Source organism: Antrostomus carolinensis, unplaced genomic scaffold (genome assembly GCF_000700745.2).
Source record: "Antrostomus carolinensis isolate BGI_N321 unplaced genomic scaffold, ASM70074v2 scaffold4282, whole genome shotgun sequence".
Classification (NCBI taxonomy): Eukaryota; Metazoa; Chordata; class Aves; order Caprimulgiformes; family Caprimulgidae; genus Antrostomus; species Antrostomus carolinensis.
This window is the reverse complement of record NW_010298832.1, coordinates 68,218-94,499: the sequence shown is the minus strand read 5'-3', so window position 1 is coordinate 94,499 and position 26,282 is coordinate 68,218. Positions and strand designations below refer to the sequence as shown.

At 36.5% G+C, this 26,282-nt stretch overlaps 1 protein-coding gene across 1 annotated transcript in view; it reads left to right on the top strand.

Moving 5' to 3' along the window:
• The window catches only part of NEB (nebulin), a gene marked incomplete at its 5' end in the record, with an annotated part of 67,819 nt that overhangs the window by 4,582 nt on the left and 36,955 nt on the right, over window positions 1–26,282 (top strand). The window contains 38 exons of the mRNA XM_010162579.1: window positions 358–669; window positions 1,702–1,905; window positions 2,097–2,201; window positions 2,778–2,882; window positions 2,975–3,286; window positions 3,593–3,697; window positions 3,950–4,048; window positions 4,642–4,743; window positions 4,934–5,041; window positions 5,884–6,195; window positions 6,332–6,436; window positions 6,521–6,625; window positions 7,213–7,317; window positions 8,302–8,409; window positions 8,503–8,616; window positions 9,386–9,583; window positions 10,480–10,584; window positions 11,160–11,264; window positions 11,355–11,459; window positions 12,002–12,109; window positions 12,779–12,892; window positions 13,746–13,943; window positions 14,617–14,721; window positions 15,472–15,576; window positions 15,885–15,992; window positions 16,733–16,840; window positions 17,722–17,829; window positions 18,471–18,575; window positions 18,667–18,771; window positions 18,968–19,066; window positions 19,545–19,655; window positions 19,826–19,930; window positions 20,629–20,733; window positions 21,142–21,246; window positions 22,363–22,467; window positions 22,770–22,874; window positions 23,673–23,777; window positions 24,247–24,351. Of these exons, the coding sequence (XP_010160881.1) occupies window positions 358–669; window positions 1,702–1,905; window positions 2,097–2,201; window positions 2,778–2,882; window positions 2,975–3,286; window positions 3,593–3,697; window positions 3,950–4,048; window positions 4,642–4,743; window positions 4,934–5,041; window positions 5,884–6,195; window positions 6,332–6,436; window positions 6,521–6,625; window positions 7,213–7,317; window positions 8,302–8,409; window positions 8,503–8,616; window positions 9,386–9,583; window positions 10,480–10,584; window positions 11,160–11,264; window positions 11,355–11,459; window positions 12,002–12,109; window positions 12,779–12,892; window positions 13,746–13,943; window positions 14,617–14,721; window positions 15,472–15,576; window positions 15,885–15,992; window positions 16,733–16,840; window positions 17,722–17,829; window positions 18,471–18,575; window positions 18,667–18,771; window positions 18,968–19,066; window positions 19,545–19,655; window positions 19,826–19,930; window positions 20,629–20,733; window positions 21,142–21,246; window positions 22,363–22,467; window positions 22,770–22,874; window positions 23,673–23,777; window positions 24,247–24,351 (4,923 nt within the window). The remainder of the gene's footprint in view (window positions 1–357; window positions 670–1,701; window positions 1,906–2,096; window positions 2,202–2,777; window positions 2,883–2,974; window positions 3,287–3,592; window positions 3,698–3,949; window positions 4,049–4,641; window positions 4,744–4,933; window positions 5,042–5,883; window positions 6,196–6,331; window positions 6,437–6,520; window positions 6,626–7,212; window positions 7,318–8,301; window positions 8,410–8,502; window positions 8,617–9,385; window positions 9,584–10,479; window positions 10,585–11,159; window positions 11,265–11,354; window positions 11,460–12,001; window positions 12,110–12,778; window positions 12,893–13,745; window positions 13,944–14,616; window positions 14,722–15,471; window positions 15,577–15,884; window positions 15,993–16,732; window positions 16,841–17,721; window positions 17,830–18,470; window positions 18,576–18,666; window positions 18,772–18,967; window positions 19,067–19,544; window positions 19,656–19,825; window positions 19,931–20,628; window positions 20,734–21,141; window positions 21,247–22,362; window positions 22,468–22,769; window positions 22,875–23,672; window positions 23,778–24,246; window positions 24,352–26,282) is intronic.

Below are 26,282 nucleotides of genomic sequence, written 5' to 3'. Positions count from 1 at the left end.
ATTCCCTGTACCCACCACTATCCAATATTTACTCTCTAAAGATGTGAATTTTGGCTGGTGCTCATAGTGGTCTTACAGAGTGCACAGGTGTCTGCTTCAGTACCATATTTAATTATTTATGAGTGTTAAGAAAAGCGAAAGATAATTGTAAAAATTGTGGGTGACTTGGGGAATGTCTTTTTTTGGGGGAGTTTCAGGGCCTGCCTTTTGAGTGGACAGGAGCTTTGTCTGTGCCAAGGCAGAACTTCTGGGCAATGCATCAAAGGTTTGACAGCTTAGGAAGCTGAAAGCTTTTTGTTTGTTAGCAACATTTGGGTGAGAAATATGTGGCTGATTAAGTTATTTTTGTATTTCTAGTACAAGTACAAAGAAACTCACGAGAAGCAGAAAGGCCACTACATTGGGTGCCCATCTGTCAAGGATGATCCCAAACTGTCGTGGGCCGCGCGTGCCATGGCGCTGCAGAATGACCGGATTTACAGGAAGGCGTACCATGATTCCAAGGCCCAGGTGCACATACCAGTGGATGCCATGTCAGTGCAGGCAGCCAAGGAGTGCCAGACACTGGTCAGTGACGTTGACTACCGCCACTACCTTCACCAGTGGACCTGCCTGCCTGACCAGAATGATGTGATCCATGCAAAGAAGGCCTATGACCTTCAGAGTGATGTGAGTATGTGTAGAGATGTGGTAGCTGCTACTCTTTGTATTTAATATATTATAGCCTTATTTTAGTGGTTTGACATTATACACTCATGAAGGATTTATATTTAGACTGTTTTCTTCAGTTTTTCATGTTACTGCTATTATCTGCTCTTTTTATCTTCTAAAAAGTATTTGTATTAACTCTAAATTTTATAAAAGCTCTAGCTGGTACTGCTATGTTACATATGCTTTTGGAGTATTGTGATTTGGAGTGGATGAAGGATTTGTCTTTCTTCTGTGAGACTTACGAAATAACATCTATTTGCTACTTTGGAATCAGGTGGCTTTTATTACTCCTGTTTATCTGAGTTGATTTGGTAATTTATTTAATTGCACAAAAGCTGTGTAGGATAGTAGGTCAGATGGTTTAGTGGCTGATTTCAAAGCAGAAGGAGTCAGTGTAGCTGATTTCCTGACTTGGCTTTGCTGCTTATCAATCAACATTAGTCACATAATTATTTCAATTATGAGCTTCAAAGGTGAGACTCATGTTCCTTGCTGAAGGGTTTGCTCAATTAAAACTTAAATGATGTTCCCTGATACCACTTCAGGAGTTACTCCCATTAGCTCTAGTCCCCATTACCTCAATAATCATTTTTTCCCCTCTTTTTTGTCAAATTTCATGTTAGGCAGCTTGCTTTTTTGTGTGGACTTGTAAATTATCGAAGTGACTAGGGGAGTATTTTGGAGGGGACAGGAAGACTCTTTTAAGATCTTAATACTCATAAACATTAATGGCAATTCTAATCAGTTGTTTCCCTTCTATTTAACCGCATGAGGTTTAGAATGTATTGTTTAAGAAATGAACTACTTAAAACCTGGTTTCCAGATTGTATTTTATTTATGACACTGAATATCTCTTGTATATGAAAAGGATTAATCTAGCTCTAGCTGATTTGACATACTCTAAAACATGTACTGCTTTATATAGTTTAAAATAATTAACACAGTCATTTTAAACACAATATTTTCCTTTTCTGACCATGTCTGATACAGGCTGTCTATAAGTCAGACCTAGAGTGGCTCCGTGGAATTGGCTGGTTGCCTAATGACTCTCCGGATATTAAGAGAGTGAAGAATGCCCAGGATCTCCTGAGTGATAATGTATATCGTACACCTATTGAAAGCCTGAAATACACCAATATTGTTGATTCTCCAGACATCCTTCTTGCTAAAGTGAACGCCGAACAAATCAGCGTTGTACGTAACGATGTTCTTAAATCTCACCGCTGAAGTGTAAAATTGATCAGTGGTATTTTAAGTCAAGTTCAATGCTTTTACAGACACTTTATTTTTTAGAGATGACAATTCAGGAGGGGTTTATGGGGTTTTATGTTATTGACAAGTGAAACACCATAGTTACAATGTCATGAAATGAACTATTTTAACAGCCAAAATACAAAGAAGCCTGGGAAAAGGACAAGACGATGATCCATATTATGCCAGACACACCTGAAATCAACCTAGCCAAGGCTAATGCTGTTAACTATAGCCAGGTATGCTCATCACTCTATTTTCTACATTTCTGTAAAGTAGTACGTGTCTCCTGTGAATTTTAACATTCTAAGATGTTACTTACAACATTGAAGATTAAGTCATGTGAATCTCATTGAAGTTTGTCCTCACACAGGTCTTGCAACATTCCCCTCCCTTCGCTGAGTATTCTTCGAGTATTTAGACATTTTAAAATAAATTCTTGCATACAACTGTTTAAAAATTTTCAATATCATGCATGATTGAGATAATATTTTGTTGAAATGAATGACAGCCCAAGGCATATAAATACTTTCTAAACTTTTACAAACACCCTTCTATGCAGTATAGGTTGCAAAACTGGTGTTGCAGGTGGTGTACATGTTTGAATTGTGTGCAGCAAGATTTGCAGCAGTATTTATGGCTAGGAGCAAGAGTAGTGCACAAAATATTCTTAAGGTATTTCAGCTAACAAATGGCAGTAAACTATATGTTTTTAACAGCAAATACCAGAGTATTTAGCATGTGTGTGACATTTGGACTAGATGATCTCCTGAGGTCCCTTCCAACCCCCTACATTCATTTTGCTGTCTTTTCAGAAACTATATAAAGAATCTTGGGATGAGTTGAAGACAAGTTATGATTTGAGAGCAGATGCAATCCCGATCAAGGCAGCCAAAGCTTCTAGAGAAATTGCTAGTGATGTAAGTGCCAAAAGAGGCATCTAGCTCTTCACATGCTTTAAGAGCTATTCAATGATAACTGTTAGTAATGGTGATCTTTGCTCTTTACCCAGTATAAATACAAACTGGATCATGAGAAGCAGAAAGGACATTATGTTGGAGTTCCAAATGCGAAAGCAGATACGAAAATGCAGTTTGCCCTTGGCATAGGCAAAGTTCAGAGTGAACTAGAATACAAGAAACACTTTGCCAAATGGAAGACACAGTGCCACCTACCAGTAGACATGCTATCTATCCTGTCAGCAAAACATGGTCAGTCTTTGGTCAGTGATGTTGATTACCGGCAATACTTGCGTCAGTGGATCTGTCTTCCGGATCAGAATGATGTCATACAGGCCAGGAAAGCCTACGAGCTTCAGAGTGATGTGAGTTAACATGAAAACTTAGCTTGACTTATTATTGTATTGTCTGTTCTTAGTCTGCTTCAGCTATAAGTAGTGGGAGTCTTCTGCTGAATTCAGTGAATTGGCTTTGCTTTTTATTAAGAATGCCAAAGGTATACCACTGTTATATATTGCCAAGTTTGAAGTGTCATAAATTCAGATACAGCACTCATGTTGGCATTACTGCTCTCCTTCTAACCAGTGGAAGTAAGTGCCATTATTTGTGAACCTTGCTGGATCATACAGGGAACTGTAGCTAACAGCATGGACCCTATTTTGTTTTCCCAGGCTATTTACAAATCTGATTTAGAATGGTTACGGGGAATTGGATGGTTGCCAAATGATTCAGTTGGAATCAACCATGTCAAATACGCTGGAGATATCTTGAATGAGGTAATAAAATGTTTTCTCAATACTGACATTTTCTTCAGGATATTTGTAATTTAAAGTCTTTTTAATGGTTTAGTACATCAATATTTTTTGTAAATAAAAAATAGAGCTGGAGTATTTCCACAGCATTCATTGTATATGGAGAATTTTTTCTTTCCATGCAAACTTTCTTGTCTTGTCTATGTATTCAGAATTGCTGTGTTAGCTATAAAACATGCCAGTATAATCTGACTGTTCATCTTTTCTCTTGTATAGAGAAAGTACCGTACAAAAGCTGAAACTCTCCCATTTACTCCAGTGGCGGACAGAGTTGATTTTATCACAGCAAGGAATAGTGGTGAAATTCGTAGTGATGTAAGTTTGCTAGCATGTTTCTGAGCTGTTAACTTGGTCTGTAGGGTTACATGGTAGGATTTCATCTTTGAAAGGATATTTCTTTTATCTTTTAAAAATAATGCAAAAGAATTCTTGATCAGTCTCTGCAAATTCTGTCAGTGTATCACATAAAGATGAGAAGGACTCCATTAGCTTCTGTCCATCACTTATGAGGGAAGAAGCTCCTCAAGCAGTAGAACATCTTTCCTAGACATGTGAAAAGACAGTGCTAGCTCCTCAGTTCAAACACTTCTTGCTTGGCTATTGGCTGTACGTCCCTATAGACCAAACAAGTAGCATAACTTTGACTTCTGAAGGTTCTTCCCTGTCTATCCAGCTGCCTTAGAACAAGCTGTAAAAATTTCCTCTGAGAAATTTTGTAATTTCTTGTCTTGTATAATTTCCTTTTTTAAAAAATAACCATTTGGATGTATATTTAATGTGTCCTGTCTAATAGCCTTGCAAATTCAGGGTTTTATACATTATTTCATGCATAAAATATGGGTCTTGGTATTAAGTTTTTCCAATTTTGTAATGGTGCTGTGTGTCAGTCATTTCTTTCTCTGTTCTAGATTAAATACCACAAAGCATGGAATGAGGTCAAGTCAAATTATACCGTAACAGATACACCACAGCTCGATATGGCCCGAGAGGCAGCCAGAATTCTTAATCAGGTATGTCATCTCTCCTTGAGAATTCCTACTCACATTAATAACTCTTACAAGGAATTTAGAAAACTTGCCTGATTAGGAACATCCTAAAGTAAGGATTTACTATCCTTATACTTTAATTTCAGTGACATACATACTGTAATAATTATCATTATAGTAGTGTTGAATTCCTCCTCATTTTTATTTTCCACAGAATTTATACAAGGAAAGTTGGGAGAAAGAAAAAGCCACTGGTTACCTCTTACCTCCTGACACTGTGCAGATCTGTCATGCCAAACGCTCAAATGATGTCCAAAGTGAGGTAAGAATTTTTCTTATTAGGAAGGCAAGGGCTTGGAAGCCTGGAAATGTTAAAGGCGTTGTAAATTCAACAGACACAGAAAGCTTTCCATTGGGTGTAACATCCAGTAGACTTTTCATGACCCATGAAGTCCACTGTCCTCCAAACAATTCAGCCATCCTTGTTATTATGGGTTTTGCAGGTATCAGTGCTGAAAGGTCAAATTCTCCTTTCTCCAGAAACAGTCCTTTCAAAATCAGCTAAGGTGGACTTCCATATTTTATAAATGTTAAATAATTGCAGTGATATGATTACAGTATATAGCTCTGATTTCACTTTTTGACATATTATGAAACCTTGCTTCCTCTAAAACTGTAAGATGGTGTGCACACTGCATTTTAAACTTTTGTATAGTGGATGTTGAAACTACTACATGATTCCTAGTTTGAATTTTATCAAAACAGTGTGATGTAAATACCTTAAATAAGCATCTATTCTTCAGACAGTCTCAAATAATTTGTTACAAGAATTTGTAACAAAACTGAGGCTAAGTGCACTTATTAGCAAATATTTTCTAACAAGGCTTTCCTCTTATGTTGAAAATACTATTTACAGAAAAATAGCAGCATATTAGTCTAGAAAATTATATATTTTGAGGTGGAAGGACTATACAAAGTAACACTGCTGTTTGTGTCATATTTTTATCTGGTTATGTACTGAAAACCTAAGTTGACAACTTAGGTTGGCAACTCCCTATCTCATCTATTGTTTGTGTTGACAAAACCATAGCTGTTCACAGGTTAAAAAAAAGAGAAGATATAATCAGAGCTGATTTTATACCTATTTCTCTCCTCTTCCATCAGCTTAAATACAAAGCGGAGTATGTCAAACAAAAAGGTCACTATGTTGGAGTTCCCAGTATGAGAGATGATCCAAAACTGGTGTGGTTTGAGCACGCAGGCGAGATCCAGAATGACAGATTGTACAAATCAGACTATCACAAAACAAAGTCCAAAATTCACATCCCTCCAGATATGGTGTCAGTTGTAGCAGCAAAGGAATGCCAGAATTTGGTCAGTGAAGTTGACTACCGCCAATACCTGCGCCAATGGACATGCCATCCTGACCAGAATGACTGTATTCAGGCAAGGAAGGCCTATGATCTGCAAAGTGATGTAAGTGATATTACACACATACTATGTTATTTCCACGTAGTTTGCTCTAAGTATATTGTCCACATTACGTAAGACTGAAAAATGTCATCATGAATTAAATAACTTCTTTCCTTTTTAATTATCTTTTATATTTTAGAATATTTATAAATCTGATTTGGAATGGCTTCGTGGCTGTGGCTGGATTCCTCTGGATTCAGTGGAACATAAGAAAGTTAAGAATGCACAAGAACTGATAAATAAGGTAAGAGACAATATTTTAGCAGTTAAGCAATTAGCTTTTCTTCCTCATGCACAGTATTTAAGAAAATTTTTCATCTCTTTGCAGAGAGCATACACAAAAGAAGCCCTTGATAACTTCTCCAATTACACCAGTGTGGTTGACACTCCAGACATTGTTTTGGCAAAGCTTAACTCTGTCAATCAGAGTGATGTATGTACTTTTTTTGTTTTTTTTTTTTATAGAAACTGTTATATTACTAGAATTAGTAGATTACTTAATCACTTTTGCAAAATTATACTGTGTTTAGCCCTACGTATGTGTATGTGTGTATATGCATGCTTCACTAATAATAGACTTTTACTGCGGTAAATAAGTTTAATAAGAAGTGATGCGAATGAACAATATGATATTGCTATCCAAAATGATTTTACATTTTTCTGTCAAAAAATACCCCCTGTCCCTTATTTAGAGCATACATTGATTTTGCTTATAGTAGTTTAAAATTGAGTCCTGTTCTTGGTGAACAGCAGTTAGTTGTACAGTGCTAGTGGAGTTCCTGGTGTTGCTACTAATCTGTATTTGCTGATCAATATATTTCATTTCACTAGAATACTGTGTGGATTTTGTGGTGTGACGTACTGATGACATTTGCTTGTGGACTAGAGTAGTTGGAATGTGCTACACAACATTATTGAAGATATGATAACAGAAAATTAATGTCTGCTTCTAATAGATGGACTAGTTGGGATAATTTATTTCTCCTGTGGAATTAACATTGTGTTTGTTTTCTTTTGCAGCTCAAATACAAAGAAACGTTTAACCTTGAGAAAGGCCAGTATATTGGGTCTGATGATACTCCTGCACTCAACCATGCCAAAGACATGTCCTTACTATACAGTGATGTAAGATTTGATAACTAATTAAGCTTTAATTTGTTTGTTTTGAAAGCAACCAAATGTAGAGTGGGCTTCAGTATACTGTTCTACTTTTGCTTCTGTCATGAGTCAACTGAGTAGCCCTGGGAAAGCTATTTAATCTCTTTTTTTCTCCACTTTTTCCCAAATTGCATCATTGGGATAAGGATAATATCTCTCCTTATTGAACTAATCTTAAAGCACTGCTCAGTGCTGTTTGGAAGCAGTAATAGCAGTAGTAGTAGTGGTAGTAGTAGAGTTTGCATGACAAAAACAATTTACAATTCCATCCAATAACATCTTCCTGGACTACTGATGAAATTGGCTTTTTTTTTTTTTAATAGGAGAGGAAAATTGTAGATGATTTACATTATTAAGCAGTTACTTTTTAGTAGTCTTACTGATTTTAGTGGGCAATCTCTATTTTTTAAAAATGTGAGTGGTTACTCATTCATACGAGTAGGTGCTTCATAATTTAGTCTGAAAGTAAATATATTTAGTATTTAACAAAATATGATGTATTAGAAATATGCCACTGACACAGTTAATGCTCTTACAATAAATAGTATTACTTCAAGATTTTTAACAATTTTGAACATTTATCTATAAAATTATCAAAGTCAATTTTATACTGTACTTTTAAACAATAGTTCATATCTACATTTTGGATTTTTCTATTACTGTTCTGGATGAGAAATGTTAAATTCCAAATATAGTAAAGAAAGCAGCGATCAGCTCAAATTTGTGCTCAGGCACCTTCCTGAACTGGGACATGTACTGGGTTTGTCTTAGTCATACTGAATAAGTGCTCAAAATAAATATTCTTCATTTACTTTATTGGGACAATTTATGGAATAAGGAACTACTCTATAGAAGTTGTCATATTCTAGGTGTGTATGAATGGCAGAGTCAGATTTCTTGGAAAATATAATGTTTTTTTAATCAAAACTTGTATGTGTTTGGTTTATCTAGAAACTTTATAAAAAAGCTTGGGAAATTAGCAAACCCATTGGGTATACTTTGGATGAGAAATATATTCCACTTGTTGGAGCGAAGCATGCGAACTACATAAATAGTGAGGTTAGTATGAATTTTCCATTCTTTCTCTTCTTTCCCCCCCCCCCCATATGTTGTTAGAATGAAATTTAAAATTTCCTCATTAATATTTTGCAGCTTAAATATAAAGCAATATATGAGAAGCTGAAAGGCCATTACTTGGCTGGGAAGGAGGTCGGTGATTTCCCCAGTGTCATTCATTCACTAGCATTCCAGAAAATGAGGAGCGCGGTAAGGAGAGAATTTATCTTGCTCTAGTATTACCCATGTTCTTTATTTTAGTGTAAAATATTTAAACATAAATAATGCAATGCTTAATAACATCAGTAAAAGTGTTTTCAACATGTTTATGTTTCCTGAATGGTTATTTTGTACATGGGGTGAATAATTGAACTTGAAATGGTTTAGGAGATTAAGAAGGGATTTGTTTAGCTATTGGACAGGGGAAAAAAACCCCCCTTTTTTCTATTTCAGTTTAAGAATCTGAGCAGTAAGAAATACTACATGACTTGGGATTCTTTTGCTTTACAAAAAGAAAAAGTGCTTATTTTGAATTGAAATAGGAAGTTGAGAACTGGAAACGTAAATGGCCATTTGGTGGTTTGTTATTGTTGCCGCTGCACGTATAACATGTCATGCAGGGCATAAAATGAGTATAATCCCAAATATTCTGTCTTCATTTGGACAGGGAGATTTAACTAGATTAAAAGCATATTTGTAGCATATGACTTTTTTTATCTTGAAGTCTTGTTAATTTTCTCACCCACTGTTAAATTTGCAAGTGTAGGAGGTCATTCTTGTCCTGCTAGAACCTCATCAGAATAAATGGTGATTAATAGCAAAGTTAAGATTTCATCCTATTCAATCCCATGGGAATTTAGCTACTAAATCCAGAAAGCATGCCTCATATTATGGTACAACATGTAGCCTATTAGAGTCAAAATTATGCAGAAAAACACTATTGTCTCTTCTCATCTTTTCCCCAATCTTTCCTTTTTAGTTGGCATACAGAAAGAATTACGAAGACACCAAAGCAAATGTCCATATTCCAAGTGACATGATGAATCACGTGCTAGCCAAGAAGTGCCAGTATATCCTCAGTGATCTTGAATACCGAACTTACTTCCACCAGTGGAGTTGTTCACCTGAAGAAAATGATGTTATTCAAGCCAGAAAAGCCCAGGAAATTTTAAGTGATGTATGTGTTTCATTTATTTGACATTTTAGTAGCCTTTCATGTAATTTTTTCCAAGGTATTTAAATATAAAATACTTTCAAATATCTTCCATAGCATTTAAATATGAAATTAATAACCATGATCTTAGATTACTTAGTAGCACAGTACTGAAAATTACATTTTTACAGAATTCTTTGGGACATTTTAATGGTCTGGTTATTTATTATTCACTTGTTAATTGGACAAAATTTAGGTTAACCTTTATGAAACCTTCCCAAAGGCCACTGCTGTCAACATTTAATCTCTCTTTGACTAGATGAGACTGTGTAGAAAGCTCACCATCTGTCTCCCGCAGGGAAGAGATGTGGGTGTACCATGGTGCAGTCAGAATGTTGCTACACTGCAGTGATCGTTATGTATTTTAATTGGCAATGTTGTCATTTGCACAGAGGCCAGGACAGCATCCACAATCCTCCTGGATCCGAAGGGTCTGGAAAAGACCTTTCTGTTCGTTTGGGGTTGTATCAGTCCACAGAGTCTGAGCTGAGTGAATGACACCCTGAACCATGACACTTTTTTATATTACACAATCAACAGCATCTCAACTTGAGCCAACCAACCTTCCTAATAAGATTAGATGACTCGTTAATTGCCTGACCTATTGCTATGCTGTATTATTTGGTTTCATTTCCCTTGCAAATCCAGTGGGTAAAAATCATTCAGTGAAACCATGAGATGGGCTAGTCTTCTCTGCTCACATTTAAACTTGCAAACAGACTGGAATGAGCCTGGTTCAGATTCAGTGGTTGAGTTTGCACAAGTGAAAGACATTGAATATAAAGAAGAAACAAATATTATTTTCTTCAAGCAGAAGGCAAATTTATTCCTAACTTAATAGCCTGTTTTCTTCTGTATAGGTGGTGTATAAAGATGACTTAAATTGGCTGAAGGGACTCGGATGTTATGTCTGGGATACTCCACAAATCCTGCATGCTAAAAAATCGTATGACCTCCAGAGCCAAGTAAGCATGTTTTCTTCAAATAAGTAAATATTTATAAGATTTTTTTCTTCCATTTGTGATTGACTGGGACTGACACCTGTCCTAGTCCAGAACAGAATTAAGTTATTCCTATTACATCAGAAATATTTTGTTCAAACTATTATAATACACTCTCTCAGTTTCTTCTGTAAAGACATGATCACTTTTGTTATTGAAGGAGCAGGAAACTTAAGGAGAATGGAAGGACAGCAAGGTTGTGGCTTTTAACAGTGAGAAGATAACACTTTGTCTTTCAGTATGCCACCTTGTGCACAAGGTGCCTCAGTGAGACATTTCTTTGGAAAATAGTGTCTCTTGCCTTGATGATTGTACTCTTAGCCTACTAGATACAACAGTGATGTGCAATTTTCATTATTCTTTACTTCATACTGGCAAAGTATTAAGTATTTCTTTTCTGTGGCCTTTGACTTTTAAAGTTGCCTTAACTGGGCCATAATCCTGGGCTTCAGTTGTCCAGAACTGATTTTAAAGGAAGCTGGCAAGGAATTTCCTGGTCATTTTCTGCATTAATGTTTGTTTTGGTTTTGTTTCCATAGATAAAATATACAGCTGCAGGAAAAGAGAATCTTCAGAACTTTGGTGTTGTTACTGACACACCTCTCTATGTGACTGCAGTGCAGAGTGCTTTAAATGCCAGTGATGTGAGTCTCCCACTTTTTCCACTCAGGCTTTTCCCTCTGCTCCTTCCGAGAACTGAAACAAGTTACCTGAATCTATCTTTCATCTTACAGGTGAAATACAAGCAAGATTACCACAAAACTAAGGACAAGTATACAACTGTGACTGAAACAGTGGATTCTGAGAGAGTTCATCATTTGAAACATCTCTTTAGCAATGTAAGTGTTTCTACACATTTTTTTTAAGATGCTACTATGTCGGATTTTTGTTTTATGTTCCTTCCTTTTGAAGATAAATATCCAAACATGGAGCTTATCAAAGCCAGTGATAGCCCTCTGAATTGCTTGACTATGGGGAAGATGCTGTGTTTCAGGCAGAGGGCATATTTTCTAACTGTACTTCCAGTTTTGTCAGAATACCTGCTTTCATAGAATCATAGAATGGTTAGGATTGGAAGGGACCTTAAAGATCATCTAGTTTCCAATCCCCCTGCCATCAGCAGGGACATCTTCATAAGTAGATTCCCTGAAGAAAATTGCACCTGAACAAAATTAAGACCTTGTATGAGAATGGACATGAGCGGTTAGAAAGCATTTTTGTCGCCCTTTACATGCACTGTCAAGATTAAACAGCCTCTTGATATTAAGTAATAGTTATGGCATATAAATAAAAGCAGAAGGGCTTTTGAATTCTGTTGATTGTTGGTTATTATCCAGGAGAAGAATTTTTCCACTCACAAAGACTTTCTGTTTCCCAACAGAATCTCTACAAGGAAGCCTGGGAAAAAGTGAAAGCTACTGGCTATATATTGCCCTCTGATTCTGTATCCCTTGCACGTGCAAAAGAACTGAAGCATAATGCCAGTATTGTAAGTGAATAAAATAATTTCTTATTTTTAATCAGATCATCAATTCTAACAATGGATTTCTTCATGCATTGAATATACTATAGGTATAAAAACTATTTAAAAAAAATATCTTCTATTTTTAATTTAGGTGTAATAAGTATCTGCAGACAATCAGTTGTCTGTGATAATCATTTGGATAACAGTTAGATAGTCCTTTGCTGCTTCTTTTAATGGAAAAAAAAGTCACATTTCATAGAAATAGAAGCTGTTTCTTGAAAATGTCTGTTTAGATTTCTTTTTTAGTCTTAAGCATCCAGGTCAGGAAAACACCAAGTGTCTTTAAATGATGCTTTACTGAGTATAGGAGATTTACTGAACTGAGGCTTATGAGACATCACTCTCTTCGTGGATATCTTTAAATGAAAGAGCTGAAAAAATAAATAGTTTATTCTACATCTAGTTATTTGTAAAGTCTTCTAGTCAGCTGTTGTTATTTTTATAACACAATAGTTACGATGTGCTCTCTTTGCCATTTAAAATAAAATACAAAACCAAGATCCTGCTTTAAAGGCTTTCTCTGCTCATTGAACTAAACTAAATATTTTACTTACTGATTAATTTTTTTCCAAAAATACAATTGACTCATTGTCATAAGTCGGTTATTTGTTGCCTTTCTTTGCATCTGCTTAGGTAAAATACAGAGAAGAATATGACAAGTTTAAAGCACTGTACACACTACCCAGAGGTGTTGAGGATGATCCCAATACAGCGAGGTGCCTTCGAGTTGGAAAGCTTAATATTGATGTAAGTGTTTTCTGATGTGTGTTTTCCTGATAAAACCTTACTTATCTCAAAGAGGCTACTCAAAGAATCCACATGCCTTCATTCAGGTATCACATTTTGCAGAATCCTAGTGGTTGAAAAAGACCTTTAAGATCATCAAGTCCAACCATAAACCCAACACTGACCATTCCACATCTAACCCATGTCCCTGAGCACCTCATCTACCCGTCTTTTAAATCCCACTAGGGATGGGGACTCCACCACTGCCCTTGGCAGCCTGTTCCAAAGCTTGACTGCCCTTTGGGTGAAGAAGTTTTTCCTCAGATCCAATCTAAACCTACCCTGGGGCAATTTGAGGCCATTTCCTCTCATTCTGTCACTTGTTACCTGGGAGAAGAGACCCACCCCCACCTCTCTCTATCCTCCTTTCAGGGAGTTGTAGAGAGTGAGAAGGTGTCCCCTCAGCCTCCTTTTCTCCAGGCTAAACAACCACAGCTCCCTCAGTGTTTGGTATTTGCTAAATTCTATAATACCTCTACAAATGTCTTTTCAAGCTTGTGACTCAACTGTTAAATTGCCCATATGGCTAAACTGTTAGAGTAGTATGTTTATGTATAAAATGGAGCACCACATAGTCTACCTCCTCTTTACACCTGAGTACAATGAAAGTTTGACAAGTCATACTTTATCACCCTTGTTAAGATCCTGTAAATTATCTTTGGAGCAGACAAGATGTAAATTTTAATGATAGCCAAACTGATTGCTCTTCCACTAACAGTCCATGAAAATATCAATAATTTTGCTTCAAATTTATCAACAGTTAATGCTTCAGGCTATTTGTCAGCATTATTAATGTACTGCTTTAACTCTGCAGCGTCTGTACAAGGAAGTCTATGAAAAGAATAAAGCCAAAATCCACATTATTCCAGACATGGTAGACATCGTTTCTGCTAAGGATGCACAGAAGAAAGTCAGTGAAATTGATTACCGCACACACCTCCACGAATGGCTCTGCCTACCAGATCTTCAAGTCAATGCCCACGTTCGAAAAGTGACTGATCAGCTCAGTGATGTAAGTTCGCAAATCATTTGTTCGTGGCTCACTTTTTAAGAAGATTCTTGCATTTATGCTCTGTTAGAGGAAATGATTTAGCAAAAACATAATTGGAAGTTTCCATTTGAATCTGTTGAGTTATGCACTGCTAAACAGCATCTGTATCATGTTGACCTAACACTTGGTAGTAAGTGTGCAGTTGAGGTGTGGCTTAGTGTGCTTAATTTCAGTGTTATCATTGGGTCATAACATCACAGTTCTACCAGTTCAGCCATTCCTGTCTGTAAATTGTCCTGTATTACTTGGTTGCATCAGGTGTGGAAACTGGAAGCTTGAGAAAACCCTCTTGGGAAGCTTGTACACACTTGCCTTGCACAGGTCAACCCAGGAGTAGGCCAACGACCTATGAGTAAATCATTGCCCAGTAGGATAAGCAAGTAGTTTTTTAAGCAAGTAGCTTTTTAAAAAAACATTTGAGGTTTTTTATTTATTGGCCAAACTGAAGCAACAAAGAAAAGATATTTAAATTCCAAAAAAGAATTGTTTTGATTTTCTTAAACCAAAAAAAGAGTCAAATTACTGGAAACCTTATTTGCCATCATTTGACAGTTGCGTTTCAGACTGATTTAGCAATAAGGGATTAGATCCTAGTGGAAATCTTACAGATGGCTTCTTTGCTTTGATACTTTAGGTGGTGTACAAGGATGATCTTAACTGGCTGAAAGGCATCGGCTGCTTTGTTTGGGACACTCCTGAAATTCTCCATGCCAAACATGCCTACGATCTTCGCAGTGATGTGAGTGAATACACTGGGTTTGCTTCCTAGCTTTTTTGTTTCTGTTGTATTAAAAGGATGGAGTAGCTTTATTCTACTCCAGATATAATCTGGAAAATGTTTTATGTCCTTCTCTACTGAAGTATTCATTAAAAAAACATATATGGTTATTTCAGCTTTGCTACTCTAGAAGTAGACACTGTCAGATTACATCCCATTCAGGGAAGAATTAAGCATATGATTAAATACTTGCCTTCTCAGAAAAGTACTTAAGTCAGTAATTCTTAATTCGGAAACCTTGAAGTAAAGCAGAAATTATTCAAAAGTCATATTAAAAAAAAAGTTATTTTTATGTTGATTTTGTGATTTATTTTTCTCTTCTCAAAATCTTATGATACTTACTTTGTTTGAGATTAAGCCATTAAAATGGGAGAATAACCATTCTGGATTTCAAGAATCTATGTCCCTTCATAGGTTCTGTATCAGAATTATGTTGGATATTTGTCATATAATACATACACCTTTTCTATCAGTAAGTGTTGACATTTCTTAATGTTCCTTGATAAAACTTACCAACTGTTCTTACCTAGTAAGGTGCCATGTTCATTTATTCATCTATAACTGCAATACTCTTTCTGTTTAAATGCTGGTTCACAAATAGAATAGTTCATTAATAAAATAAACAGTAAATATAGGAAATATAATAATGTAAAAAATTCAATTAAAAATGACTAACCTTACTAATTAGAGCTCTTGAACTTCTCTCTGCAGATTAAGTATAAATCTAAGGCAGAAAAAATGAAGAATGAATACACTGTAGTTGTGGACACTCCTGTCTATGTCCAGAATGTCCTCAGTGGCTTGAATTTAAGTGAAGTAAGTGTTTTGTCAACTTTCACCCCCAATGTTGCATATGCCATTACCTCACAACTTCTAGAAATGTGACTTTTAATATTTTTTAATAATTTCATTTTAATAATTTAATTATTGCTGGTTATCTACAACTCATTGCCTATGCTTTTATTAAGATATGAGAACACAATCACTAAAATAATTAATTGCTTGAATCCAATTAGCTTTCATCCAGTTTTTTAGGAGAAATTTCCATGTGTATGCAAACAATACATACTGTGAGCGACTATCGCAATGATGACTCTCCTCTAATTACCTTTTCCTTTTCTCAGGCTGTCTATCGTGGTGAATACATGCACAATGTTAAAGGCAAAATGATTCCCACTGACAAAACAGTAGATTTGGAGCGGGCATATCACGCAAACAAAATACAGAGTGAAGTAAGTATAAAACCTTTAGGTCCACAGAGTTTCTAATATTCAAAAGCAAATTCTTTAAAAGTTAATGTCTGTGTGTAGCTTTACAGATAAAGAAGCTAGATTTCACTGCTCTAAAATGAAATTGGGAAAATGTCTTAATTTAGGCTACAAGTATGCATTATAATGCAGACATGGGGGGAATCTGTTGCCAATTGCAATTAAGAGATTTCCTATACAGCTAATGAATACTCTCAGGTGGAACTACATCAGTCTGCACAGGCTCTACTGTGCCCTAGAATAGCAAAATTAGGTCAAAAGTAGCTTATTACATTTAAGCAGGAAACAAGTATGTGATTCCATCTATTAAGGACTTGCTTAAATACACATTTTTAAAAAGGGGGGCGTGGAGGGGAAGACAAGGAGCAGGTGCTGATCTCTTCTCTCTGGCCACCAACGAATGCCAGGAGCAGAGGGAATGGCAGGAAGATGTGGCAGGGGAGGGTGAGGTTGGCCATGAGGAAAAGGTTCTTGAGGCAGAGGGTGGTGGAGCACTGGAACAGGCTGCCCAGGGAGGTGCTCATGGCACCAAGGCTGACAAGATTCCAGCAGCATTTGACCAAGGCCCTCAGGGACATGGTGTGAATGTTGGGATTGTCCTGTGCAGGGACAGGAGTTGGACTCCATCATCCTTGTGGGTCCCTTCCAGCTCACAATGTTCTGTGATTACACACAGTTCACAAACTTTCTCTTTTCTCTTGCAGAATTTGTATCGTTGGGCTGGTGTGCAAGCTCTGCCTACTGGATACAGCCTTCCAAAAGATATGCCCAGCTTTCAGCACGCCAAACATGTCCAATACATTGGCAGTGATGTAAGTAACACACCAAGTCCTTCTACAACATGAGTTGCAAAGGAATATTTGATACCCATCCTGTAAGAGCACACAGCTGTTTGAGACAGTTATTTCTCAGTTACAAGATTGCTTATCCGAGAGCAACAAGAGTGGGGTAGTTCATATAGATGCCCGAGCCAGGAATTGAGGGTGACAGCAACATAAGCAATGACCTCATCATCCAGGGTCCCACTGTACTTGAATAGGGTGGGCAGAGCAGGGTGCTGATAACAGGTTGCATCAACAGTCCCAGGCAAGGTGAGGAACCAGGTCCAAAGTCCATCCAAGGGGATCAGTCAGGAGATGTGGGAAAAAGAGCAGAGATTGGTGACAAACTACCTACAACACAGGTCCTGGTAAATCCTGGAGACAGGGCTACAAGAGACATGTAACTGATGGACCAATGTCCATCCAGGAAATGAGGATGGAGACAGAGCTGAAGACAGATGTGCTTAAAACATAGCTCGGGTAAGGCCTGGCATCCCAGATGTGGACAGTCAGGGCAATTAAATCTTAAGAGTGCACTCAAACCCCACCTTTTATAATGTTTGCCTTAACAGAATTTAAATATTACCAAACCCTATAATTATCTAAAGCAATTACTATCAAAATACAAATTTTCTCAGGCAGATGCAAATACCTTATTAGATGCAAGAGAAATTTAAAACATCATTAGTCGTGATAAAGGTAAAAATCATGATGATATGTAGTTTATTTAACACTAATATAGCTACATCTCACTTGTTTATCTCTACAAATCTGGCTCTATAGTGCATAAATTACTGTCAGAACTGCAGTGTAAGTAGAATCACCATCAAATTTAGTTTCTGCATGGTTTTGTTCCTTTTTCCACTTCATAGCTGAAGTACAAAGAAGCCTATGAACACATGAAAGCTAAAGGCTATACTCTGGGACCTGAAGATGTTGGGTTTGAAAATGTGAAGAAAGTGAATAAAGTGGTTAATGAGGTACAGTAAATATATGTATTTGCTTTTTTTGATGCCCAAAATACAAATGATGGAAGTACATTGACTGGGAAGGTGTAGGATCCCTGTTCTTTGAGGCTTTTGACAGCAATTTAGACAGTAGCCATCAAGAATGGCAAGGGATCATTGATCCCACCTTGGAGTTGGGCTGTATGGATTTTTAAGGTTCTTGATAACTCAGATTTTCTGTAATCCCGTGAAACTGTTACCATAATTTAAAATCAAGTGCAGCTTAATTTTATTAACCAATCTGCTGCTACTTGATTAAAGTTGTATAGAAATTATTGTATCTGTATGACACTGGGTGTCAATAGTTTTGGGTTTTATGTACATACACACACTTCTTTGATAATTAATTTTAATAGAATAAAAATTAAACATACACATTTACATATCTGTAGGATTAGAGTCTCAGATTTTCCATGTGTTAGAGATACTGCTGTCAAAAACAATTGTGGAAAACCTCTGTGTGGTTAGAAAGTAGTTTATTTGCTCCCTTTTCTCTGGTAGTTATGCAATTATCTAGCAAAAAACCTGCCCTTAAAAGAGAATTACTTACACTCTGCCAAGCTGCTTGCCGTTTGAAGTTTTTAACATGTAGAATGCTGTCTCCTTTGATACAGAGGTTGTATCGGGCAACGTACCACAAGTACAAGGACAAGATTCATACCACTCCAGACACACCACAAATCCGACAAGTCAGAGCAACGCAGGAAGCTGTCAGTGATGTATGTGTCTTTCTAACATAATAAACAGAAGATATTTAGAATATTCAGCATGACCAAAGATGTGAAATGCTATTTTTTCTTTGTCTTTCAGCTGATCTACAAGTCAGATTTCTTTAGGATGCAGGGACACTTGATTTCCATGCCGTACACTCCTGAGGTGTTGCATTGTCGCTATGTTGGAGATATCACAAGTGATGTAAGCAACTTCTCTTGAAATACCCAGGATTTTAATACAACAGGCCTAATGCTTTTATACTGACAGTGGAATCTGGCTTCTATCATTTGCATTCTAGTCTGTAATAGATAAATGCATTGGCACCGTGTTTAGGGACTGATTAATTAAATTATCCCAGAAATTAACTTTTTGTATTCTTTTTCTAATTGCCTCATAGAATAAATACAAAGAGGATCTGAAGTGGTTGAAGGGCTTGGGTTGCTTCCTGTATGATACTCCTGATATGGTCCGTGCTCGTCATCTGCGTAAGCTTTGGGTAAGGTGGTTTTTTTTTTCTGAGAACCATGTATAACAATGATTGATTTATTTACATAGAATCATAGAATGGTTTGGATTAGAAGGGACCTTAAAGCTCATCCAGTCCCAACCCCCCTGCCATCAGCAGGGACACCTTCCACTAGACCAGGTTGCTCAAAGCCTCATCCAGCCTGGCCGAGAACACTTCCAGGAAGGGGGCATCTACAACTTCCTTGGGCAACCTGTTCCAGTGTCTGACCACCCTCACAGTGAAGAACTTCTTCCTAATATCTAACATGCATGCTGTACACTTCCAGGAAGTGTAAGTACCTGAAAATGAGTAAAGATTTACGACAGAATTTCTTGCTATGCAGCTAGTGAGTTGTTTCAAAGCACTGTTAGGTTACACTGTAAAATTTTCTTTACTGTCAAGAACAGTAAGAGCTTCCTAAGTAATACTGCTTTTTTTTTTTTCTCCTTTTTTTCCCCCACCCCAGTCTAATTATATCTACACTGATACCGCAAAGAAGATGTGGCCTAAATACAATGTGGTGTTGGATACTCCTGGATACAGAGCTGTTCAGGAACTAAAAACTCATTTGAGTGAAGTAAGTTCGGTATTATTTCTGCACATCTTTGTTAGCTATACTTAAACTCAGATCCTCTCATTGTTTTTTCTGAAATGCATGAGATGTTATAATTGCAAATCTGTGTTTGTTCAGCTGCTAAATGAACATATGCAACATAAGAAATAATTCATGACCTTGTCTTTTTCCAGCTGGTTTACAGAGCTGCAGGCAACGAGCTGAAGACAAAATACACTTCCGTCCTTGATACACCTGACTTCTTAAGAGCCAAGCAAGGACACAAAATACAGAGCCAGGTGAAAAATTCATACTGATAAAAAAAAAATCAGGGAATTCTTCTTAATGTACTCTAAAGTACAGCAAAATCTTTCCAGGCTATTTCAAAGCAATGTAGAATTCTTAGAGAGGATGTTTAAAATGACTGTTGCTCATTTTTAAGTGGCTATGAATGTTCATGTTGACCATGGCTCTGTAATGGACATGATCAGCTTTGTCCATCTGAAATAGAGCATTGAACCCTGGTATAGTTCTGTTCAAATCCTCTGAAACTCTGACTTCATCAGAGGAATAAATATCTTTATCTAGCTACCTTTTTTTCATGATAATTTCTTTATTCATCTAGTGGTTCATTATCTGAGTTATTAGCCACAAATTTTGTGGAATTTTAAAATTTGTTGAACAAAATGAAGATACTCACCGGAGGAAACCAGACTTTCTGGATGCTCTTATCTAAAACTAGGTCTGAATGTAGGGCAGAGAGGTCATTAATGCCACATGCATTTGACTTCTTGGTTTGTGGGCAGTTACAGAATATCAAGAGTACTGATAGAGAAAGGTGAACTGAGATAATATGGAAAAGGAAAGAGCACATTATTTTTTCCCAGGGTAAATTGTGTGGTTATGTATACATTGTGAATTTAGAGACACTTTTCAGAGAGGTAAAGTAAAACTTAACTGAAATGTATATTTTTAATTTTTTTTCTTCTTGCTGCAGTACTTGTACACGGAACTTGCCACAAAAGAGAGACCCCATCATCATGCTGGTGGTCACACTCCAGCCTTTACACATGCTAGGCATGTAAAGGACATGGTCAGTGAGGTAAGGTATTTGGGTTTTTTTGTTTGGTACCACTATGCTGAACTGTTTAGAAGTTTTATTTTTAATTTTAGTGATAGCTTCAAGGCTCAAATCTCTTTAATCTTTGCTTAATTTTCTGTCTCTTATGTTTAAGTGCCACATTTCCTTTACAAATTGTGAGAAAAGAGTATACTTTTTACTGTGTTTTAGTATTTTATAAGATACCTGGTTCTAAGTGTTTGCAGAATACCACAAAGACCTAGAAAGAATGGAACAGTTGAGCTTGCTTCTCAAAGTTTTGACAGAAGTGCTTTGCAAGAATGACTTTATGCTTTTGGTGTAGCACCCCTGGGCATTAAAGATCATACCAGATTAGTAAATACTTCCAAGATTAAAGATACAACTCTTCCTTTTTGCTGTCTCTTTTAGAAAAAGTATAAAACCCAGTATGAGAAGATGAAGGACAAGTACACACCCATCCCTGACACACCAGTCCTGATCAGAGCCAAGAGAGCTTACCTGAATGCCAGTGATGTATGTACACTTTCACTGCTGCTTGTTCTTTATTTCTGTGTGAAAAGAACAGAAAAGGGATCAGTGAGGAACAAGCATGCAAAGCATAGAATATCTCAGTGTGGGTCATAAATTAGGTCACCCCATTTGCATGTATATTTCCATTTGATATCACAGTGATTAAGTTTTTATTTGATGTCACTGTAATGCTTTTTTTCATGTATTATAATTAATTTTCATTTTCCATTACACTGAAATGTGGTCGTACAAGAAAGAAAAAAAATGAATTTAAAGTAATTTGCTTACACATGAAATCTCCAAATGGTGCAGTCTGGAGTGAAATGATTGATGCTGGAGCCAGGATAGAATACCCTTTATCAGATATTTTCATCTCAGTTTTGTATTAGAAGTAAACTTGCACATCACTGAGAATGTGCTCATTTTTTAATTTAGAAGTACATTAGAGAGAAAAATTATCTGAGCTGCTGCACGTAAGGTTATTAACGTGAAATTGATTTTTTCCTTCAAGTGTGGAATGTGATTTAAGGCAATGGCTAAGAGTACTCTACTCATTTGTAAGATCTTTGCTGTGTATTTCAGATTGCACATTATATCCTGGAAGGCAATGTGCTGGGCTGGTGTTTTGTTCTAGCGATTAGTCTTACTGTTCCCTTAAGAATTATTTTAAAATACCACATAGGAACACCCACATCTGAATTACTCCTCTGAGAAAGTCTTTCTCCAAAGACTGGAATGAACTTCCTGCTTCCTTCTAGATCAGGACATGGAAGAAAGGAGAAAGAGGTTTTTTATGCCAAAAGCAGCTCTTTCACTGTTCTAGAGAGCAGTCCTGTGATACATGGGTGTTTTTTCCTTAGTCTTCAATCTGAAAGTGAATAGGATGAAGTGTTGCTTTAGATGTACCAACTCCTTTTCTCTCTGATTTTCACCATAAGTCTCAGTCATATTGCAACTGATTGGAAGCAATTGCAGCTTCTTACAATTCCTCAAGGCTTACATTAGGATATTGGAGAGCAACATATCCCTGGATGTCATTCCTAAGAGGTAGGAAATTTAACTAAAACAATTCCTGACAATTAAATATAATAATATTTTACATGTTATTTTTCTTACCAGTTGCGCTACAAAGAAACTTTTGAGAATGCTAAGGGCAAATACCACACAGTGAAAGATGCTTTGGATATTGTCTATCATCGAAAGGTCACCGATGACATTAGCAGTGTATGTACACAACATTTTCACTCCTAGTCAGTGTTATTTAATAACCTAAAATTATGCTATCATTCTATTTAAGTGTGTCAAGTAATCAGAAAAATATGATCAGTGCTATTGTAATTAACTTCCTTCCTTCTCTGGAATATTATACCCTTGATTGCCTTTGATGTTACAAGGGTGAATGCAAATTAATCTGATTTGCACTGTTTTCGTGCTGATGTTTCAGAAAAAGGAATGCTTTGAAACTGCATGATCTAGAGCCTTCTGTTCTCAAGTTGTTTTACTTCATTCTTCAATTTTCTTTGTAGGTGAAATATAAGGAAAATTATATGAGCCAGTTAGGAATCTGGAGATCCATCCCAGACCGTCCGGAGCATTACCATCATCGCGCAGTCACAGATGCTATTAGTGATGTGAGTTCAAATAGTTCCTGGATGTGAGAGGTTGAAGTTGTAAGTAGGTTTCCAAAATGAAAACCAAGTCTTATTTCTTGAGAAAAGGAAGGCAGCTGAACTTTTAAAAATTATTTACACTTTCACCTGGCAGATCTGTGAACTGACAGAACAAACCAGATGGCTAAAATGGCAACCCATCTCCTTTTAAAATTAACAGAACAATCTTAATTCATTTCAGTTGCATTTGCTTAGGTTTGTTTGTTAACCCCATAACAACCCTTAAATGTACATACCTGGACATATACAATAGCCCCTTAATTATACAAGAATAAATGGTTTTTTAATTTGCACAAGAACTCCAATAGCTCATAATAGATTAGGTACGTGAATAATCCGAGTCCATCAGAAAGTGTGAGTAACTGTAACTTATTTTATAATCACAGAATCACAGAATCATAGTGGTTGGAAAAGACCTTTAAGATCACCAAGTCCAACCATAAACCCAACACTACCAATTCCACCTCTAAACCATGTCCCTCAGCACCTCGTCTACCCATCTTTTAAATCCCACCAGGGAAGGTGACCCCACCACCTCTCTGGGCAGCCTGTAAATGATTGTTTCAGATAAACCACTTGCTCTGCTCACTTGAGCATCCCCACAGTCACCACCGATGAGATTTTGCAGACTGGGTGGAACATCCTTTAATACTGGATGTAGCCCTGCTTGCTACACCTTGTTTTGAGATGCCATTTCAGCATTGATCAGCTACTACCTGGTGCCACTTAAAACTGAATCCTTTTACTTCTTTTCTAAAGGTTAAATACAAGGAAGACTTGTCATGGCTCAGAGGTGTGGGCTGTTATGCATGGGATACTCCAAGTTTTGCTCTGGCAGAAAAGAATAAGGTGCTCTACAGTGGGGTAAGTAAAACAGTCTATTTTTAATTTTTTTTAACTTTTGTTTATATTGTAGATAAATTTTTCACAGGAGAATCCAATTCTGACCTCAACATTGATAGGGAAAACTCAGGGTAGAACTTAATATATAGCATCTAAAATTTCAATTCTTACTATAAAAGAAAACAGAGCCAAAATGATCTTTTACTTGCAAAGCTATCAGCTCCATAGTAATTTTTCTAGTGATTCTAAGTCTAACTTTAAAATTATGAAGATTTGAAATTTCCATTGCTTTCTTGATGTGATACTTCCATCTTACAAACTACTACATTTACATTTTTTGTTTCTAGATACGTTAAATGCACATATGCAATAATTTTACCATGGTTTTCTGCAGATTGTTTCTAAAATCATATGTTTTAATTGCCTTACCCTTCTTTGGACTAACATTGGAATGCTTTTGTGTTTGTTTTTGTTTTTTTTTTCCCTCCAGTGTAAGTACAAGGAGACATTTGAGAAGACTAAGTCTCAGTTTAAGTATGTAGCTGACTCTCCAATTAATGAGCATTTTAAATATGCAACTCAGTTGATGGATGCGGTAAGTGTTACAGATTTCTGTAGAATCTCATAGTGAAGCACTAAGTGTGTGTATGTTAATACTGAGCTGAAGGTTGATCTTACTTATGAAATTGTATATAAATCAAAATATATTCAGTCTTAAAGATATCTTAAGGTCAGACTGAAATAATGAAAGACAAGGTTGTTCTTATTATCTGCCTGAGAATTAGGACAGGGCAGGTTTACAGTACCTACAAAGTGAAATCCTGACCCCTGTTCCATTACTTTGTCCTTGCAAAGAAACTTCTCCTTTGCTGACTGGTAAATAAAAGCTAATTTAAATAATACTGCTTACTTAGTAACACAGATTATTGATTGTCATGTGAAAAAGGTATAGAGAGAATTATAATTGCTTTCCTGAAACACTGAAAAAAAATATCTGAAAAAAAAGATCTCAATCAGTGTTAGGAAGACAATATTATGGCTGAAGTTACCATAGCTCTGTTTCATTTCAGATATTTTACCTTGGTTTCTCCTGCTCTGCTACTTACTTTTTCTTACTTTTCTCCTGTAGTGCTAAAGAAACAATAAACATAGCAGTAGCAAAGGAGGTTTGTGAATACTCCTAGGTTTGAGGTTAAAATCACCAGTGAAGTTTCTAGGTGTGATGCTCTACACCCACAGGACAAAGCCCATTGCAAAGCACCATGTTCTAGGTGAATTCTCATCAGCTTAGAGCTGGCACTCCACACCAGACTCATGCTTTTCATTAAAGCAGTGTATATTTAGACTCCCACCTCTTGAGATTTTCTTCTTTTTCACTAGAAATTACGTTAATTTGTTTACCTGTCATGTATTACAATATTATCTGTTCTGAGTTAGAACTGTTTCACAACAGATACCATTCCAGTACCACTGCTGTAATTTTATACTCAATTCGATAAGCAGAGAACCAGAATTTGTTACATAAGATTTTTAGTAGTCAGTCTTCTTATTGTTTGGTAGAGCAAATAAGGAAAAAATTATTATTAAAAAACCATAAATGAGTAAAATTTTAGCAATGGGGGCTCCATACATTTAAATGATCTTGCCTAAATACCTTTTTTCTTCAACGATGTGATTTTTTTTGTGATGAGGGATTAGAGTTTTTGCTTATGAAATGTCTGATGATAACATAACATTGTATTTTACCCTTGTCATTGTATTCTCTTGGTACTCAAATTAAGAATCTAGTTCCATACAGAGTTGCTTCTGCAGTTGTTTTTCATGAAGAAAGTAAGTAATAAAATGGCTTATTGAGGAGTGGCAGGGATAGAATATAGGCATCTTTAAACTGTAGATTAAGCCTTCCAGTGGAAATTTAGAAATGCATATGCTATTTGAAAATATTTTCTCTGTGGTTTGTTGTTTGGGTTTTTTTTAATATACTTTTCTCTTTTGGATATGAACTTCAACCCCAGCCTTTAAATAGTCCATGTAAAGAGGTTTCAATGGTTAGAATGATGATCTCTTTGTGTCTTCACTCTCTTTTAATTTGTTACGCTGTATTATGCTATTCTGAGCAGAAATTATATAAAGCTGCCTATGAGAAGCTCAAAGATAGGTACAGCGTTATTGTGGATGATCCTAAGAACCTCCTGGCCAAGTGGGGGACTACACTGAGCAGTCAGGTACTGTAGGAGCACTAGCCAGTGCTGCCAGCAAGTGCCTGGTTCACTCACAGCTCTTCTGTCTATGTGAAATGGCTAAAGCTAGCAGCCTCACAGGGCTCGCCTGTGGTGTTGTGATGTTTTAGTTCAGTTGATCAGACAGTGTTTTGCCACCCAAAAAGAGTTGTTACTTTTTGAGTGAGCTCATCTCTACTGTATGTACTTTCATGTATTGTGCATCAATAGACATCAGAATCTTGAGGTCATTGGAGAGGTTTTTAAAAAAATGCATGTTGTATCATGAATTTATTTTTTAATTACC